Source organism: Parus major, chromosome 24 (genome assembly GCF_001522545.3).
Source record: "Parus major isolate Abel chromosome 24, Parus_major1.1, whole genome shotgun sequence".
Classification (NCBI taxonomy): Eukaryota; Metazoa; Chordata; class Aves; order Passeriformes; family Paridae; genus Parus; species Parus major.
In genome coordinates, this window is record NC_031792.1 from 2,242,748 (window position 1) to 2,260,767 (window position 18,020).

Consider the following 18,020-nt stretch of genomic DNA (forward strand, 5'->3'; position numbering starts at 1 on the left):
TGCTGGCTGTCATTAATACTGAGATGTTTTTCTCTTTGTTTCGTTGTAGGGAATGAACAGAATGGGCTGGACTTTAACAGGCAGGTAAGATGCTCCCTGGCTTCCCAGGCATTCTCCTCCTTTCTGGAATGGCTGTTTTTCACTTGCTCATCGTGCTGCAGCTCCTGCAGAGAGATAAAAACTGTTAGGTCAGAAGGTGCCATTAAACAGACCACAGAACTTCTTCCCAGTTCCCCTTGTGGGATGCTGTGACAGATTACACCCCTGGCTTCCCTCTCCCTAATTCATACAAGTTCAGCTAATTACAGAGCTCCTTTAAATGACCATTTGCTCAAGGGGTTTTCTGGCTTTTAAAATTTTTTTTGGTATCGTGGTTTAGAAACAAAAAGCACCTCAGTTGTGGTGGCAAGGGTACAAATCCCTCCCCAAAGCCCTGGTGCTGTGACACTGGCACTGGCAGGGACAAAGGCCCTCAGGAGTGTCAGCCAGCACTAAAAATCATGTGGTTTGAGATCTTGGAGTGCACAGGTCAAATTCCTGTCTGCAAGGCAGCAGGGAAAGTGACAGCAGATAAAAATATGGGGCAAGCAAACCCCAATTGCAAAGAGCAGCTGAGGGGCTGTGTCCCTGCTGTGTGTGCCCTTCTCCCCCTGCTTTGTCCAGCTAAAAGCCTTTCCTGGCTCACTGAGTGCCTGCAGATCTTCCTGGGTGGCTCTAAAGATCCCTGAGTGTCACATCAGAAGGTGACAGCCCTCTGGAGCCCGTGGATCTGGGCAGACACAGGAGCTCTGCTGGCAGGGTGGGAGGCACAGGGTGCCCAGAGCAGCTGGGGCTGCCCCTGGATCCCTGGCAGTGCCCAAGGCCAGGCTGGATGAGGCTTGGAGCAGCCTGGGATGGTGGAAGTTGTCCCTGCTCAAGGCAGGGGTGGGATGAGAAGAGTTTTAAGGTTCCTTCCAGCCCAAACCATTTTGAGATTTTAGGAAAATGCTCTCTAAGCCCAGAGCTGAGGCCTCCTGTGGCCAGCAGAGCTGGACTGAGCCCTGGCAAGGAAAAGAGGAGTCTGGAGAGCCAAACTCTGCCCTGCTGCAGGATTCCAGGGGCTGGATGGGAGCAGGAATGCAGGAGGGGCTGTAACTCCATGGACAGACTTGAGGGTGATGTTGGCACAGCAAACGATCCACTTCCAACGTGCATTCCCCAAATCCAAGGGCTCCAACCCTGTGAGCAGCACTGGGCAGCTGTGCCTCTTCCACGTGGCTTTTTGTCCCTCAAGCTTCCCTTGGTGGCTCTCACTGTGACAAATGTCAGCCAGGCTGCTGTTTGTTTGTTTGCTTTGGCTGCTCCAGCCTTGGGTGGGTCTCCCCTTCCTACCAAAGGTGTCTTGACACGCTCAGCCATCTTCCAGGATTCTGGAATCCCCAGCTGCAAACAAAAAGCCTTGTGTCTGCAGCCCAGGGCTGGGAGAAGAATCCAATCAGCTCACTGGGGGTGATAAAAGGATATTTCAGATAGAAATGAGCAGGAAAACATCTCCTGTGGCAGCAGCACAGAGGTGCTGGGGCTGGGGTTAATCGAGGAGAGGTGCTGGAGCAATGCTGATTTACACCCACTGCTGATCTGACCCACCACCCTCTGTATTCCTCTGGGTGATGCTGGGGAAGCTGTGGGGGCAGCCAGGCTTGCAGGCAGTAGAAATATCCTCCTTCTAAAAAGAAATTGTGTCTTTATGCTTTTTTTTTTTTTTCCTTCAGCATTTTCACTTTTATTTTCCTCCCTCCACCAAAACAGCACCGCAAAATCCAATTCATTTATTCCAGCTTGCCTGTGTAACTGAATAGCCAACTTAGCTGGGGATTTAGCAAGGTTTAAAAATCAAAAGACTGTGAATGAGCTAGTTTTATTGTTTTATTTTATTTCTAATCTGCTCTGATTCCCCAGAGCCCACTGAGGGGGTTTGCAGTGATGCCAGGGACGGGATGTAACAGTCCCTGAGTGGACACAGGCCTGTGCAAGTGGCTCTTTGTCTCCCTCTCTTGGCCCTCCCAAGGCCATGGGTAGAGTGATTTTAAATCATTATTATTTAAAATAATAATTACTATTTGAAAGTATTGTTATTTAAAATAATAATTATTATTTTAAATTATTCTCTCAAATGAGCAGGAGCCCAAACGCACACGGGCTCCACACTCACATTTAGGGTTGACCTCAGCTGTTGGTGAATTCATCCTCAATTCAGCAAATAGATTTCAAATGACGAGAAAAAAGGAAGAGAGGAGAGCTGGAAATATCAAAGTGTTTTCATGTAAAATCAGGTGCTGTGCTCTTTCATTAGGGGTAGAGGTTGGTGGGTTTTTTAATTTGGTTTGGGGTTTGAGGTTGGTTTTAGGTGTTTTTTTTTCCCCCCCCTTTTTCGTTAGCTTGCAATTCAAGTTCTCAAACCGAAGCCAGGGCAGGATGGTTTGAAACCCAACTCCAAACTGACTGCAGGAGCTCTCTTTGCCTTTATTTGGAGTGCTGGGCTCTAATCACTTTGAAGATCATAAATCTCACATCGTTGAAGCCTCTCCCCCAGCCTTTGTAGATGGCCTACATTTCAGGTCTGCTTCCCTCCCTCCCTCCCGTGTTGTGCTCCGGGCGGGATGGGAAGGGTGGAGTGACCTGGTTAGACCCCTTCCCTGCCTCCCATCTCCCTGCTGGGGCTGCTCTCACCCTTCGAGCGGGGAGGGAGGGAAACTCTTGCGGAGTTTGAGGTTTTCTAGCAGTTTGTGGGTCAGCCCTGCGCTTTATGAGAAAGCTCCCTCTGATCCCTCAGCCTATTTGGCAAACATTTCTTCTCTCCCCCCCTTCCCCTCCCCTCTTCAAACTCTCCTCCCACCTGGATGCAACAGTAATTTGTATGTGAATGAGAGGGAAAAGGGTGTGGATGGAAAAAGCAGCATCTTCTGCCTTGCCTATCTGGTTTGGCTTTTTTTATTTAGTGAGTCTAATGCTGGTTGTTTCCTGTTTATGGCGAGGGAAATGCAAAGGCACAGTAATAAACTTTCACCTTCAGTGCTGGCAGCCTGCACAGGGCCATCTGCCTCCTGATGGGTTGGGATGGTGGCCAGAGCATGGCTGGGACAGATCTGAGTGTCTCTGCCTTTTCCTGGCAAAATTCAAGCCCCCTTTGCCTCAAATGGGAGCAGGACAGGTGCTGGGGGTGCTGGAATTGGAGCTTCATGTGGTGATCCTGCCCGGGCTGTCCTCAGCTCTGCTCGGGTTTAATTCCCCGTTCAGCCTTTAGGAAATTCTGGATTGTTTGTTTTTGTAGCTGCTCTGGAGAGCCAGGTGTCTGGAGCTGAGCCCTGGGATAGAGCTGCCTGCTGGAATACACACACGGATGGAGGGCTGATGGTTTTGGGAGGTGCCAGGGCTTGTGTGAGTGGTGTGAGGGTTGAGCCCAGCTCACAGAGATGTGCATCTGTCCACAGCTGGGGGAGGAGAATGCACAGCTGCTGAAGCCAGGAGTGCTTTTCCAGCAGGGAAGTGATGGCAGTACCTTGTTGGTCCAGGGAGGAATGCAAGATCAGCTCTTCTCCTTCCAGAGGAGGGAATGAGAGCTCCTCTCCAGAGCTGGGAGGGAAAATGTCTCTCTTGAAATGGAGCTGACAGATTTTTGTGCGAGCAGAGCTGGGCAGGATCTGCCTCTGCTCCCTATCCAAATGTGTCAGGCACTCTTCATGCCAGCAAAGGGCTGACCCTTGCAGGACAGGCTGTCGTTTGTTTATCAAATCTGTCATTAGCATCAGTCACATCAATCTGAAGTGATCTGGCTGGGAGATTTGACAATGTTTAAGACAGGCAGGCAGGCACTGAAGTGCCTGAGCAGGGCCCAACTTCAGTTTTCCTGTTGGTTCTTTATTCCTGTTGTTTGCTGTCTTTGGTTTACACCACTCAGGGGATGTAGGAAGGATACAGATTTCCAACAGGCTTCCTAGAAAGAAAAAAAAAAAATAATTATTATTATTTTCAGCTGGCTCTGTTGAAAAATTGCTCCTTTCTAAAAGCAGGTCAAGCATCCTGTGTGTTACTGCTCTGCTCTCTTACAAGAGGTGCTGAAGGGGTTCCTTTCCCTCAGGACCTCCTTTTCTAACTCCTCTCCCTGCTCTGTTCATATCTGTCAGTCCTTGCCCAAAGAAACTTTAATTTCTGAAGTTCTTGTGGGATTTCCAACAGTTGCTTTGAGTTATCTCAGGGCTCCACAGCTGATGTCCTGTAGGCACACGATGTGAGAAAATCAAAGTGGGCAAACTGCACCTGAGATGTGAAATCCCTGGTGGCTCCTTTTCAGTGCCACTAATAAACACCCTGACCTTGTTTGGTACCTTCCACCCACACGTCTGAAGGCTCTTTGCTAATGATTTAGCATCCCTTGGTGCCTCTGGAAGGTGTTTTGCAGACACAGCCTGACTCCCAGGCTGGAAAAGCCAGAGAGGCTTTTCCCAAAGATGCTGAGCTCTGATTGCAGCTGGGATCAGGGGCTGCTTCATGGGCCAGTTGCCCGTGGACATTGGGCTCCATTGAAATCCAGGGGCCTGAGCTGGGTTATGGACTCCCATCCTCTGATTCACCGTCTTGTGCTCAACCACAGACAAGTTCTTCCTCCCCTCCATCCTTTTGAAGGTGCAGAGAAGGGCCTAACTCGCTGGGTAGTTTGTTATTAATATCTGGGATGCAAAACTCCCTGCACATTTAATTTCGCTCCACCAGGGCTTCCCTCCCCCCGGGGAGCTCTCTCATAGCTTTTCATTCTGCTCCATGTTCCCACCTCCCCCTAATCTCAGGTGCTCCCTGGATGTCATTGCTGTTCCTGCTTGGCTTTTCCCCCTGTGGGTAGCTCAGGTTTCAGTCTGCCCTCCAGATTTCCATCCCAGTCCTGCTTTGCCCTCCTCTCAAGGGGAGGTTCACATCCTGCTTCCTTCTCCCCTCTGGGGATCAATTCAGATTTCACTCTCTCTTCTCCCCATTGCCCCAGGGGATCAGCCTAAGCCTTGCATCTGCTTTTCATCTCTTGAGCCTCCCCTGGCTGGAAATCAGGGCTGGCCTTGTATCTGCCTCGCCTGACACTGGATCTAAGCTCAGCTCTGCCCTGGCCTTTCCCTTTTGAAGTCTCCCTGCTCTGTCCTAGGGACAGGCTGATTGCATAAATTTGTTTGTGTGCAGGTTCCTCATTGAAATGCAGCCCTTTGGGAAAGCATCAGAGAAAGCCCTGGCTCCAGGGAAAGTCCTCTGTGTCTAAATCTGGCCCTGCTTTGCTTAGGACAGATATGCAGAGGAACCCCTTCTTCAGGCTGGGTTTGTTCTCGGATGAGCTTGCTGGGAATGAACTCCAAAACAGGCCAGGGGAACTTGTGAGGGAAAGGGGATGCAATTAGGAGCAAGGATTTGGCCTTTTAAATTGCTTTTCTCAAGAGGTGGACTGAAACCATTGAATTAATTTGTTGACAACAACCCAGAGTTGGTTGGATTTTATCTGTTCCTTAACATCCAAACTCCCAAACTCCTGCTGTCCTGCTTTTAAAGGGCAAACTTCATTTATAATGTGTTTCCTACACCTGTTTCCTTGGCAAAATACCCGGTACAGTTGTTTCAGATCTGTCTGAGAGGGAGAGACAGAGATCTTTGTGCAAATTCCCTGCTCATCCTTCAGGAAACGCTTTCTGTGCTCACAAGGGACAAGCCCTGGTTTCACAGACCTGTCTGAAGGGTCACTAAACTTGTTTTCCACAGCAGCAGCTCAGCCCAGGGCACGGCTGTCACTGGACCAGCCACAATCCAGGTGGCCCAGCACCTTTCTGAGGGCTGGGTGGCACGAACTGCTGCGTCTGGATGTGACTCTCAGGGAGTCACCGCTAATGAGGAGAGGACTCCGAGTCCTTGAAGGCCTTTCATGTGCTGAGCTCCAAGAATCCACCCCAAAGCTGCAGCACCCAGCCAGGGTGGGGCCCTGCACCCGTCCTGCACGAGGGCAGGTCCCAGCACATGGAGGGGAAGGTGATGGGTTTCAAGCAAGGCCTCTAATTTTGGACATCAGAGGGCACTTTCTCCCTCCCCAGCGGGGCTGAGCAGCTCTGTGTGGGATCAGTGGCTTTATCCAGCAGGGAACCCTCCTGCCTGCTTCCCCAGCCCATGGAATTTGCATGGCTTGGGAGCAGAGAGCTGGCTCTGAGCTCCCCCAACCCTTGGGCTTCATTCCCCCACCCAAAACGAAACCCTGTGGGATGCTGTCCTACCTTCCTCACTCTCCCTTTCTCTTTCAGTGTGTCCCATGCCATCCCTCCAGCTGCTCCTCTCATGTCCCAGTTCCCTGGGGCACAGCAGCTGATTCCAAAAGTGCCAGGGACCAATGGGAGAGGCCCGTGGAGCTGGGATGGAGCCAGCCCCAGTCTGATTCCAGCTTAATTCCTCCCCAAAGCGGGATGTGTCCCTACCAAGGGCTAGCAGGGCTGTGTGGACACTCTCCCCGTGGATGACTAATCCCAGGATATCCACGCAGTGCCAGGTGTTTGCATTTGTCACTGCCAGAAGGCACAGAGAGTCCTGAACAAACAGAGATTCCTCCCTGTAGGCAAGGGGTGCATGGGAAAGAAAAAAAAAAAAGGACATTTTTCATGCAGGGCAGATTCTCAGCCCAGAAAATCCCAACAAGGCAACTTTGGAGTGGAACAGGAACGTGCTCGGGCTCCAGGGGACCTGTGTGAGCTTGCAGGAGGGCAGGGGAGAAGCCATGGAGTGGTGTGTGTGAAATCAGGGTGATAAGGAAAGGGGCAGGGATGCAGCCCAGGGTGGGAGCAGAGCAGATAAGCACGGGGGTGTAGGCAGAGGTGGAGTTCTGGAGAGGTTTGGGAGTTGGGCAAGTGAAATGGAGAGAGGTGCAGGGAGCAGTGCTGCAACCCATGGGAAGGCTGGGGCAGGGGGAGTCCTGGGAGGGAGACAGGGGAGAAATTACAGCCTTGATGGTGGGAAATTAATTTCCCATGCTTGGAGTGGAGGCTCTGGCCACTCTGACCAAGAAAATGACATCTCCCCCTGCCTGTTGTAAAACTGCCCCATTTGGGATGCCCACGGGCCTTGGCAGGTACCTGAGCCTCACTGGTAAGAGGGAAGGTGCTGGAAGTTGCTTTTCCAGTATCTTTTTGGCAGTTCTGTGTCCCCCTGAGCACAGAGCACCTCCTGAGAGCACTCAGCAGGCTCTGTGCTCCCGAGGCCCTGCGAGCAGCCAGGACACTCCCACCTGAGCAGGTGTCCCTGAGCGTGGCCAGGCAGGGCAGGTGCTCTTCCCACCTCTGCTTTGCTTCTCCTCTCCCCTGCCCAGCTCCTGCTTTGGAAGCCTGCTGTTTCACAGGTGATCATTTGAGGTTCAGCAAAGGGGGGACTTCTCTCTCTTCCCTGTTTGTTTGGAAGCAAAAATTCCAGGGAAAAGCTGTATCAGAGAGCCCACAAAAGCTGTGTGTGGTTCTGTTTGTTTTCTCCTGTCGAGTGTGCACCTTGGATACTCCTAAAGTTTTGATTTCCCACCCCTACTTTGACTCCAGCACAACCATTTACATCCCAAGCTGAAGCTGAGGATAAACCCTATCAGATCAGACCTCAATTAATAAACTCAAAGGCCTCGTGTAAGGTGATGCAGGTGTGCTGAGGTTTGGGATTGCATTTGAATTTTCCAGCGTGCTGCCATGGCTGAGCTTTAGGACAGAGCCTGTTACGGAGTTAATCCCACGCTGAATTCCTTTCTGTCATGCTGACAGCTTCCAAAAATTCCCAGCCTTCAGTGGGATATTAAATGTTACAAGGTGAATATCGTGGCATTGGCATAAAGGTTTTCTGCCTTCTTTCCAGGTGTCTGTTAAGCCTTGCTGTACATGCAGGATAGTACATGTGGAAATAGTAATTGCAACCCCATTATTATTATTATTATTGCCATAATTTATTATTAGTGTGTTTTTTATTTTATGGGGCCCACGTGTGCGGATAATTCACAGCGGAGCACTTACGCCATCGGAAGGTGGGAAGGCTCAGGGAGCTGCAAGAGCCTTGGATCCAGATTAATGCCTGTTTCCAGCTTAAAACCTCCTCCCTGGGCTCCAGGCAAAGGGTTTTGGGGTAGCTTGAGGCAGCTCTTCTGTGCTCAAGAGCACTTTGGGGTGACTCAAACCATTTTGGGGTGACTCAGAGCTGCGTCGTTCCTTGTCAGCGAGGGCCAGGTGCTCCAGACCCTCTGTGTGCACCTGATTCTCCTCTTCCCTCTGCTCTGGAGGGCTGGGAATGAGTCAAACTCTTAAACTCGGCTCTGACAGCGAGATAAGGCAGATGTGGAGGCAGATAAATGTCTTTCAAAGAGGTCACTGGCTAAATAGGAGCTTCACAACAAATAGGGTTTAGGGTTGTCTTCCATCTCCCACGAATGTGGTTCCTGCCTGATAACTGGGGCTGGAGAGGGCTGGCAGGGCTTGGATAGGAGAGATCTGGATTTGGGGAGAGGATTGGAGGCTCTGATTTGGTGGCTGAACAAGGAGGATGATGATGAGCACACCAGGAGCTCATCCCAAGGAGGATTCTGGGGCTGCTTTGGGGTCTGAGGGACGGGGAAGACATTGAGATTATCCCTAAACCGGGATTACCCATGGAGGGCTCCAGCCCACCCAGTGGGATCCAGCACACAGAACCCAACACTGGTCAATCTGAAGGGAACAGCAGCACACAGAGCTGCTCAGGAGAATCTTCCCAATTCCCTGGCTTTCCACAGCTCTGCAAGATGTCTGCAGGATGTTTTCATGAGCCGAGCGTTTGCCAGAAGTTCACAGATCAGTTACAAAACAAATGTACCTTTTTTTTTCTTTCTTTCTTTCTTTTTTTTTTTTTTTTCCTCTCCCCTTCTTCCTACTGGTAAGGAAGAGTTTGTGCAGTAATTGCAGGCAGGTTGGGAGATGTTTTCTTCATAATTCTCCTTCTTATGAAATGTTTATGAAACACCTTCCACAAATCAGTTACGCAAGCAGGCTCCGGAGCTTTGATCATTTTCCATCACCCTCAATGTGTTTCTTAGTTTGTTTTGCTTTTTGTTTTTGTGTTTAGGCCAGAGATAGGTAAGAAACCATCCATCCTTGCAGCTGTTCGAGCCAGCTACGGAAGGGACTCTCTCTTTTCCACCCAGTCACCCTTCCTGTGTTTTTCACTCGGCTTGCTCGGGGGCTGACCCTGTTTCAGGGCTGTGAAAACATCCAAACATCCACTTGAGATTTGCAAGTGTGATTCCTGCCCTGGCCCCGAGGAGCTCCCGTGCCTCCAGCTGCCGTTACCTGCTCCCAGCCCTGCCCTGGGCCTGGCCCCAGGGGGGGAAGGTGCTGGGGATTCACAGCCAAGAGCCCCCACACCTCACCTCAGCCCTGGGCATTTGCAGGTCCTGCTCTTTGCCCTGCTCCTTTTTCCATGGAATGGGTTGGAAGATCATCCCATTCCAACCCATGGGCAATGAAGCTTCCAGCACACCACCTTGTTTTCCTTAAATACTGTTATTTTTCCAAGTGCAGTTCAGTGGGAACAAAGTCTCCCCGTGACTTCTCGTTCCCCTTTCCCTATCCATGATCATCCCATAAAACCAAGATCCTGAGCAATCCCAGTGGGATCTGCTTCTGGTTTTACCCAAATCACAGAGTTCCCATCAAATACCCCCAGAGGTGATTCTCTGAGGACTTCATCATTTCAACCTTTCTTCTCTTCTTTTTTTGCTCCTCAAGGAAAACTCTTCCCATATTTGCAGGCATTTTCTGCAAATCCGAGGCAGATGCACTGGGAAAGGAGGAGGCAACTCCTCCCCTCGTTTTATTAATTTGAAATTTACATTATTTTAAGGGAGTCTCATGGTATTGAGTGGCCTCGCCCACAATGTGTGTGGTTTTTTGGGGTTTTTTTGGTTTTGATTTTTTAATGTACACTTGGCAATATTGCCGGTTTAGCCAGGGAAAAAACGAAAGAGCGGGATTTGCATAAACCATCCCCAAAGTTTTGGATAGATCCTGAACTCCTGCTAATGAACAATTATCCAGCTGCAGGCCTGTCGGGGAGAGGAAGAGGAGGGCGAGGTAAATTTGAGCCTAAACCCAATGGAAATAGGTGCAAGGGGGAGAAGGATTTGTCAAGAACAAACCCCAGGTTCCCGCCCACTGCGCAGGAGGGAGAATTCCAGGGCCGGGGGAAGGAGCAGTGGGAGATGTTGTTGTTTTTAAATCGGGAACCGGTCCTTTGCCAAACCCACCTCCCGTTCTCACATCGAGCCATGCCGGGATGCGGCTACACACCCCTTTCTCCCTGGAGCGCCGCCAGCTCGTCCCGCTTGGCAGCTGGAAAAATTGATTTCAGTTTGGAAATGGCTCGTGCCTCTTCAACACCCCACTCGTGTCGGGATCACAGCTCAGGCGGGATCCGGAGCCCGGCTCTCTGAGACGCCAGAAACTTTCATTTCTTGGGACTGCTCAGCCTTGGATGAAGCAGATAAACGTTAATTTTTATTTTTTATTTTTTTAATATTTTTTTATTTTTTCTTTTTTTGCCTCTGATGGATTCTTTTTAATGCAAAGAACATCCATAAATCCACGTGCCTGGAGTGACTGGATGGCTCAGGGGTAACGGGGTGTCCTCCTGAGCCTTTTAGACTGACATTCAGTGACTTATCGCTGGCGATAGCGATCGAGAAGATCTTTCCACCTGATTTCTTTTTTATTTTTTTATTTTTTTTTTGCCCTGCCAGGCTAAGAGGGATGATCATGCCAACTTGAAAGGTAGGAAAGAGCTGGAATTCATAGCATGTCTACCTCTTGTTGCAAGGAGCTGGGATTATTGCAAAACGAGTTTCGGCGGTGTCCAGAGCTCAGGTTGTAATGAAAGGGGGTGTTGTAATCACCTTCCCTCGGAGCAGCACCTTCCAAAATGCACAGGGGAACATTGCAGCTCCCTGCTCTGGAGCTGTTGAGCCTCTTGTGATCCCTTTTTCCCCTTTTCTCCTCTCATGGAGATCCATCAAAGCTTGCACTCGGTGATTGTAGAGGTCTCTTCCAACCGAAATTATTCTGTGCTTTGCTCAGATGGGCAGAAAAGCTCCTTCAACTCCAGAATATTCACTTGGGATGGTGTTTGCAGAGCTGGATTTCTTGTCCCCCTCTGCTGGCAGGAGGCTGCAGGGCCTTGAGCCCCATCAGTGGGGCAAAGACCCTCCTCACCTTTGGGGATGTGGGGTTTGGAAGGGATCTGGTGGGACCTGGGGATGGTCAGCCTTAGGAGTCAGGGTGAATCTTCAGGAGTTTCAAACCATGTCCTTTGTGGAGTCCTCCTGGCTTTTCCAGTTTTTGGGAATCAGAGGCTGTTCTTGCTGTGATGAGGAATAAACTTTTTTCAGGGTGTTCTCGTGCTGAAAAAAAGGTTTGGGTCAATTTTTTCTTGGAGGAGAGTTCTGTATCTTTTACCTGTCCCCTGTGCAGGGACACTCCTCACTCACCTTTCAGGAATTAACCTAAAAACTTCTAAAATCCTCCCTCCCTCCTGTCCCAGTCAGCACTACCAAAATATTTCACCTACTACAACAATTGGAACAGATTATTCTTCTTATTTCTTAATAAATTAATTTTTCAAAATTGTATTAGCAATGTTAGAAATGAACATGGAGATTGTGGAATAAACCAGAAACAAGGATTCAGTTCTGGTCCCTGGGTGCATTTTTTTTTAAAGAATGTGGATTTAAAAATCATGATTTTTCTTGTGGACAAGAACTTTGCTTGGACATTAAAGTAGCTCAAGAAGACCACTGGACACCTGTGAAGTTTTCCAGTTATTTTTCCACAGCTCATAACTGAGGAAGGAGATTTTCCTTGTAATTTCTTGTTGTTTCTTGGTAGAAATGGAACAAATGCAGCCTGGAGTGCTGCATTTTCAAGTCTGGGAGATTGTTCTGCTTTTTTGAGGTCTTCTATTCCATGACCTATCCTTTCCCATCCCCTTGTACCATTCTCTGTTTAGTGCAGGGAAAAATGAGAGGTTTTCTATGTCTAGCCTTCCTATTGGGGCTTGAGTTGTGATCTGGAATGAGGAATTGTTTTTTGTCTTCATTAAAACTCCACAAAAGGCTTTAAACTTTCTGCTTGAAATGGGTTGTTTCACAAAGTGTTTTAATTCCCAAAGTGTTTTAATTCCCAAATTGCCAGCCTGCCCTGGGTTTGGCAGAGCAGGAAAACTGGCCATGGGATAGAGTGGAGAGCAGGAGTGTGGAATGACCCTGATTTTCAGCGATGGAAGCAGCTGAAAATTCCCTGAGAGGGAATCTTCCATCCTCTGGGATCCCACTGCTGCTCATCCCTAATTCTACAATTCCTTTGCTCTTTTGCAGATTAAAACCGAGGATCTCAGCGACTCCTTGCAATCTGCCATCCCCCCTCGGTCGGGTCACCTCGTGCAGGGATCATCCATGATGCCAGGGAGCCAAATTGCAGGGGTGAGTGACCTGGCTGCTCCCAGGATCCCAGGAAAAGGCTGCTCCTGACCCCCTCCCCAAATCCCTTGGAACCTCAGAGGGTGGGGAACATTGATCTGGAAAAGTGAATCCTCATCTTCCTCCTCGTTTTTTCCTCGAGGGTTCAAGGGTAAACTGGACACGTGCTGGGATGGGATTTCCTCCAAGGGTTTGCCAAGCAGGGAAACCACCCCAAACCACCCCATAGTCAGGAAATCCCTCGAACTGGAAACAATTGGAGGCTGAACAGCACCAGGGGAAAGTGTTTGATAATGCTTGCCCTGCTCTTCCTCATTCATGAGTGTCTGGTTAATGCCATTGTTGGAGGTAGGATTCTAGACCAGATTAACTCCTAATCTGAGCTCTTTGTTGCCTCAGATTGATTTACACTGGGGAAGAAATTAATTCCTCGAGGTATTTTTTTTTTTCCCTAAGGTAAAAATTTGGAGATCAACACTTAACTCTTGCTGAATTCCAGTGGGAGTTGGGTGCCAGGTGGGCACACAGATGCTCAGTAATCCCTTTCCTCGTTCTTTCACGGGATATTCATATCCATTATACAGTTTGGGGATTCTTCCATTTCCCCCAGTTTTCAGAACAGTCCTGTGGGAAGCAGTGCTGGTGAGCTGGGACAGCCTGGTGCAATTTGCTGTGATTTTAGGCAGTTCTCTCTGGAAATACTTAAAGAAACTGAAATCTGAGAGGTTTCACTCTTCTAAAAACCAGAGTTTGATTGCCTCAAAAATGTCTTTATCAAGAGTTAACTTTTCCAGGGAAAAGCAGACAGTTCTCCACATGGATGTCTGTGTATGCACAGAATCTCCTCCTACACCTGAAACTTTTGGACCTGAACCTCTCCAACCCCCAAATTACACAAATTCAGTGTGGATTTGTGAGGAGATGCTGAGTGAGGAGGATAAATCCTCGAGTTTTATTGTTCCCTTTTCTTTTTTTCTTTAGGACATGAGCTCTCTCCACACCCTGCAGCAGCTGGTGTTGCTTCCTGGGCACATGCAGTCAGTCCCCCAGTTCCTTCTGTCCCAGTCTCAGGCAGGACAACAAGGTAAGAGAAAGAAAAGCTGAGGTGATGCCTTTTTGGGGCTTACCTAAAAACAGAATCCAGACAAAATTCAGAGAATAAAAAGCAGTTCTATTTATTAAAGTGACTTCAGGTGCATTTAGGGCAGACAAAGCCCCTCAGGGGCTGCACCCAAAAATGGCTCACAGGTTTTGACACTTTTCTAAGTCTGTTCCATTTGCACATTGGGGGTTCATCTCCCAATTCCAGCTGCAGGGAATGAAGGAATTTCCCCCAAGTTTGCTGCCCCCAACTCCCTTTTGTTTCCATCTCTGGGGGCCTGAGGCAGTGAGGTGTCCTTGATTGCCAGGCCTGGAGAGGAATTGTTGTGTCTGCCCAAAGTGGGGAAGCAGCAGCTCCCAGTGCGTGTGGAGTTTGGAGTTCCACACTGAGGAATGGCAGGAGTACAAATGGGTGAGAAACAGAAAAGCTGAAATCCTAAGGCATCAGGGATGGATAAATATTTAGGGAAAACCTCCCTTCTCACGGATTTTCCCAGCGTGAAGCTGCCCGTTCCCACAGCGGGGATGATCCCAGATCCATGCGGGAGCTACTGGCACCTTGTGCGCTCCACCAGTGCCACCTTGGGGCCAGGCAGCGATCCCAGCCTGGAATTCGGGACATCTCCCGCTTTTCCAGCAAAACAGAGAAGGAGCTGCTCCCTGGGGAGCGGGGCCAGCCTTCCCACTCCTCATTAATTCCAGAAAGCTCATCAGAGGTCGGGCTGATCGTTTGGAGGGAGGGTAAATCCAGGGAAGGAGCAGAACAGGTCCAGCTTAGCCAGGAGCAGCTCTGGGATGGGATCCAGAGGTTTGGGTATTCCACAGGGCAGGAAAGGTGTCCCTGCTCCTGAAACACGGAGAGATCAGCTCCAGGAAAGCACTGAGGACTCGCTCAGAGAAAGTCCCTCTAATTCTGTTTTTACCCCCAGCGTTTTTACAGCGTTTCTCCCAACCCAGGGATGTGGATGGAGGATGTTGTGGGCTTTAATTCATAACCTGGCAGATCCAAGGGGACTTGGATCCTTTGTGCTCTTGATTTATCCCAGCACAGAGCTCCCTCCACATGAACTAAAATTCAGGATTATAACCTTAAATCTCTGCAGCTCGAACCCACTGGTTCACACACTCCAAAAGCAAGTGGGGAATTTATTTCTTCCTGCCAATATATAAATTCCCCTCTCTGCCAAATGACTCTGAGTGATGGATAAAGATACTTGATGTATATTTACAAATAATTTTGAATAAGTTTGTTTGAAATGTGGTCAGGACAATCTATTCCTCGCTGCCTGCTTCTACTCAGGAATAATAAGCATCTTTTACTGCAAAGCAGAACCTTTGCTGCCTTTGTTAGATTAGAATTTATCTGTTCAGTGACATTTTTTGGCAGATATGTTTGTTTGTCACCCCTTCCAGCTCCAGGCTTGACCAGGACTGGATATTCTGGCCAGGAGCTGGATTTTTGTGCAGGACATTTCCATTTGCAAGGGTGTTTGCCAGGTTTTAATGATCCTTTTGCCACGTGCGTGCACAGCCAGTGGGGAGTGAAAACAAAGGTTGAGGTTGGCTTTGTGGAATTTGGTTCAAGTGGAGTTTTCTTCCTCCTGAAGGAAGGCAGAAAATATTCCAGAATTGTCCCTGGGGCCATCAGGGAATTCCCTGATTTTGGACTGTGGGTCCACAAATGGATTTTGTGGCCGAAGGGGCTTGGCTGGGGGCTGAACCTTTCCAACAAGGGATATGAATTTTAGTTTGGTTGTGTTTTGAAGCTGTCAGATAAATCCCCAGGTGTGACTCCTCATTCCCTGTGCAGCCTGAATCCTGACACACCCAAGCCAGGGCTGGGAGAGCTCTCTCAAGGTGGGAATGAACAGGAGATTTTGGGAATCCTGTCAGTCTAAATATTGCTGCTGAAATCTTCATCCCAGCTGTCAGACCGGTGATTCCTGAATCCAGCCCTTCATTTCCCTCAGAGCTGGAGCTGAGGTGTTCAATCATGATTTTAAAGACTCCAAATGACAGAGCATCTGCCATGTCCCAAGGCAAAGCCATTGCTGTGATTAATTACCTGCACTGGTAAAAATGTGCACCTCATTACCAGCCCAGATTTGAAATTCTGAGTTCTTCCAGCATTAGGGAAGCTTTATTCCAACCCCAGCCTAAGTAAATAAATGGGATTGTACACATCAGATCTAAATTAAATAAGAGAAGGCAGAAAGAGAGAGAGAGGGGGAGTGATTGATTCTGGAGATTATGTGTTTTCCCTTTTATTAGCAGAAGTCCATAAATTTCTATGGATTTCCCTGTAATTGTCAGTTATAATCAATTAAATATATTGACTGCTCTGAGCAAGGTTATAAATCCTCACTAAATTCTATAGGTTTCACTCACAATGGACTTGATACCAACTAAATTTCTGGGGAACTACACAACCTAATCCTGTAGGACATTCCCTCTAAGAGCTATAGGCTTGTACTTGGCAGTTTGTCAACTAAACAATTACACAGCATCCATAAATCCCAGTTTTTGTTGGGTTTATGGATTTCCCTTCTTTTTTCCTTTCATCATTTCGTGTCAGCTGCAGTGTTCTGAAAGAAATTCAATTTATTTGAAATACAGTAGGGTAGGAAAGAAAGGGTCAGATGGCTTCTGAATGACATTTGAAAATGAAATGTAGAATTGAGAGCAGAGTGGGAGGGCTCACAAGATTAACTGGAGGATCAGGGTTTTTTTAACAAGATCAAGTGGCTAAAAGTTGGAGTCACAAGGGCTTATATTGGAAATAAGAGGTCCATTTTTCTAAGAGCTGCAATAATTGAGCACTGGGAGAGATCCCCACGAAGGAAATTCTCTGCTGCTTGGCACCTAAAATCAAGATTAGAGGTCTCTGCAATGCCTGAGTGTGATGAGTGACACACAGGGATCAGCAAATGAGATATTTCACTTCTATCATTATTGTAATAATCCCTTGCAGGCCAAAAAGCCATGGGAAGAACCTTTTCTTTCTCATAATCCAGCTCAGAGCCAGACACGCTCCTAACAGCTGAAATTCTTGTATTTTGGGCAAGAAATATCAAATGTTGCTTCCTGCTCCGAGCTTCCCTGGGGGTGTTCACTGACCAGATGTGTCTCTTGTTTTTTTCCCCTCAGCTTTGCAGCCAAACCTCCTCTCCTTCCCTCAGCAACAGGGCAGCCTCCTCCTCTCCCAGCCCGGACCCAGCCTGGCCTCCCAGGTAAGAACACACCTGAGGGTGTGGTGAGCTCCACCTGCTGCTTTGGGGAGGGCAAACAGCACAGAGGAGAGCGTGGTTTTCTGTTCTTGTGACCTGAGCATCTTCTTTGGGGTGCTTTGGACAGGCTGTGGGGCGCTCTGGCCTCCCTGGCTCCTCGGTTGAACCCCACCTGGACGTCCCCCAGCACTTGCAAGTGGCAAAGCACCTGACCCCAGCAGGAGCTTCCGAGGAGCCCAGCGACCTGGAGGAGCTGGAGAAGTTCGCAAAGACTTTCAAACAAAGGAGGATCAAGCTGGGGTTCACACAGGTGAGAGGGAGGGGATGGGGGCAGTTTGGGGCAGAGGTGTGGATGAAGGAAAGGCTGGATTAGGTAAATTTGGGTTATTTTGCAGCATTCCCTTCCAAATACATCAAGACACAAACCCTTTCTAACACCTCACCACCATAACCTCGATATCTGCACCTTCTCCAGGATTCAGGGGTGGGGGTGGATTCCTTTGGGGAAGGAAAAAAAATCCCCTTTCCCTGGCAGGCAAGTGATGGAAACAAGACTGAAGCTATCCTGGAAGCAGCCTGAGGGGAAGTTTAGGCTACCTTAGGACTGAATTCTTCACTGAAGGAGCGATTGGGCACTGGAATCATCTGCCCAAGGAGGTGGTGGTGTTTAAAACGTGCTTTAGTTGATGAGGAGGTGTTGGCTCATAGGCTGGACTCGATGATGTCAAAGATCTTTTCCATTCCACGGTGAATTCCGTGCCCCTGTGGTTCTGGGAGGGCTCTCCCTGTGCTCACGAGGGGATTTGGGTGTCCCCTGGCAGGGTGACGTTGGCCTGGCCATGGGGAAGCTCTACGGCAACGACTTCAGCCAGACCACGATCTCCCGCTTCGAGGCTCTCAACCTGAGCTTCAAGAACATGTGCAAGCTCAAGCCCCTGCTGGAGAAGTGGCTCAGTGACGCAGGTAGGTGACACCAGGGCAGAAACGGAGAGCATCCACCCAGGAACCTCCAATCCATTAATCCACCCCCTGTGCGAGCTGGAAAAGAAGGGGAGGAAGTGCTGAGGTGCTCAGGGATCAGCCCAGGAGGTGCAGCTGGCAAAGGAAGGATTTCACTGAGAGGGGAATTCCCAGGGGCAGCAGGATTTGGGGTGGTGTCCTGTGCTGACCCCCTC

The 18,020-nt window shown here is 49.1% G+C and overlaps 1 protein-coding gene across 1 annotated transcript in view; it reads left to right on the top strand.

Moving 5' to 3' along the window:
- POU2F3 (POU class 2 homeobox 3) overlaps window positions 1-18,020 on the top strand; it is a 37,819-nt gene that overhangs the window by 15,231 nt on the left and 4,568 nt on the right. The window contains exons 4-9 of the mRNA XM_015649603.2: window positions 50-84; window positions 12,416-12,520; window positions 13,499-13,601; window positions 16,766-16,848; window positions 16,973-17,155; window positions 17,667-17,808. Coding sequence (XP_015505089.2) covers window positions 50-84; window positions 12,416-12,520; window positions 13,499-13,601; window positions 16,766-16,848; window positions 16,973-17,155; window positions 17,667-17,808 — 651 coding nt within the window. The remainder of the gene's footprint in view (window positions 1-49; window positions 85-12,415; window positions 12,521-13,498; window positions 13,602-16,765; window positions 16,849-16,972; window positions 17,156-17,666; window positions 17,809-18,020) is intronic.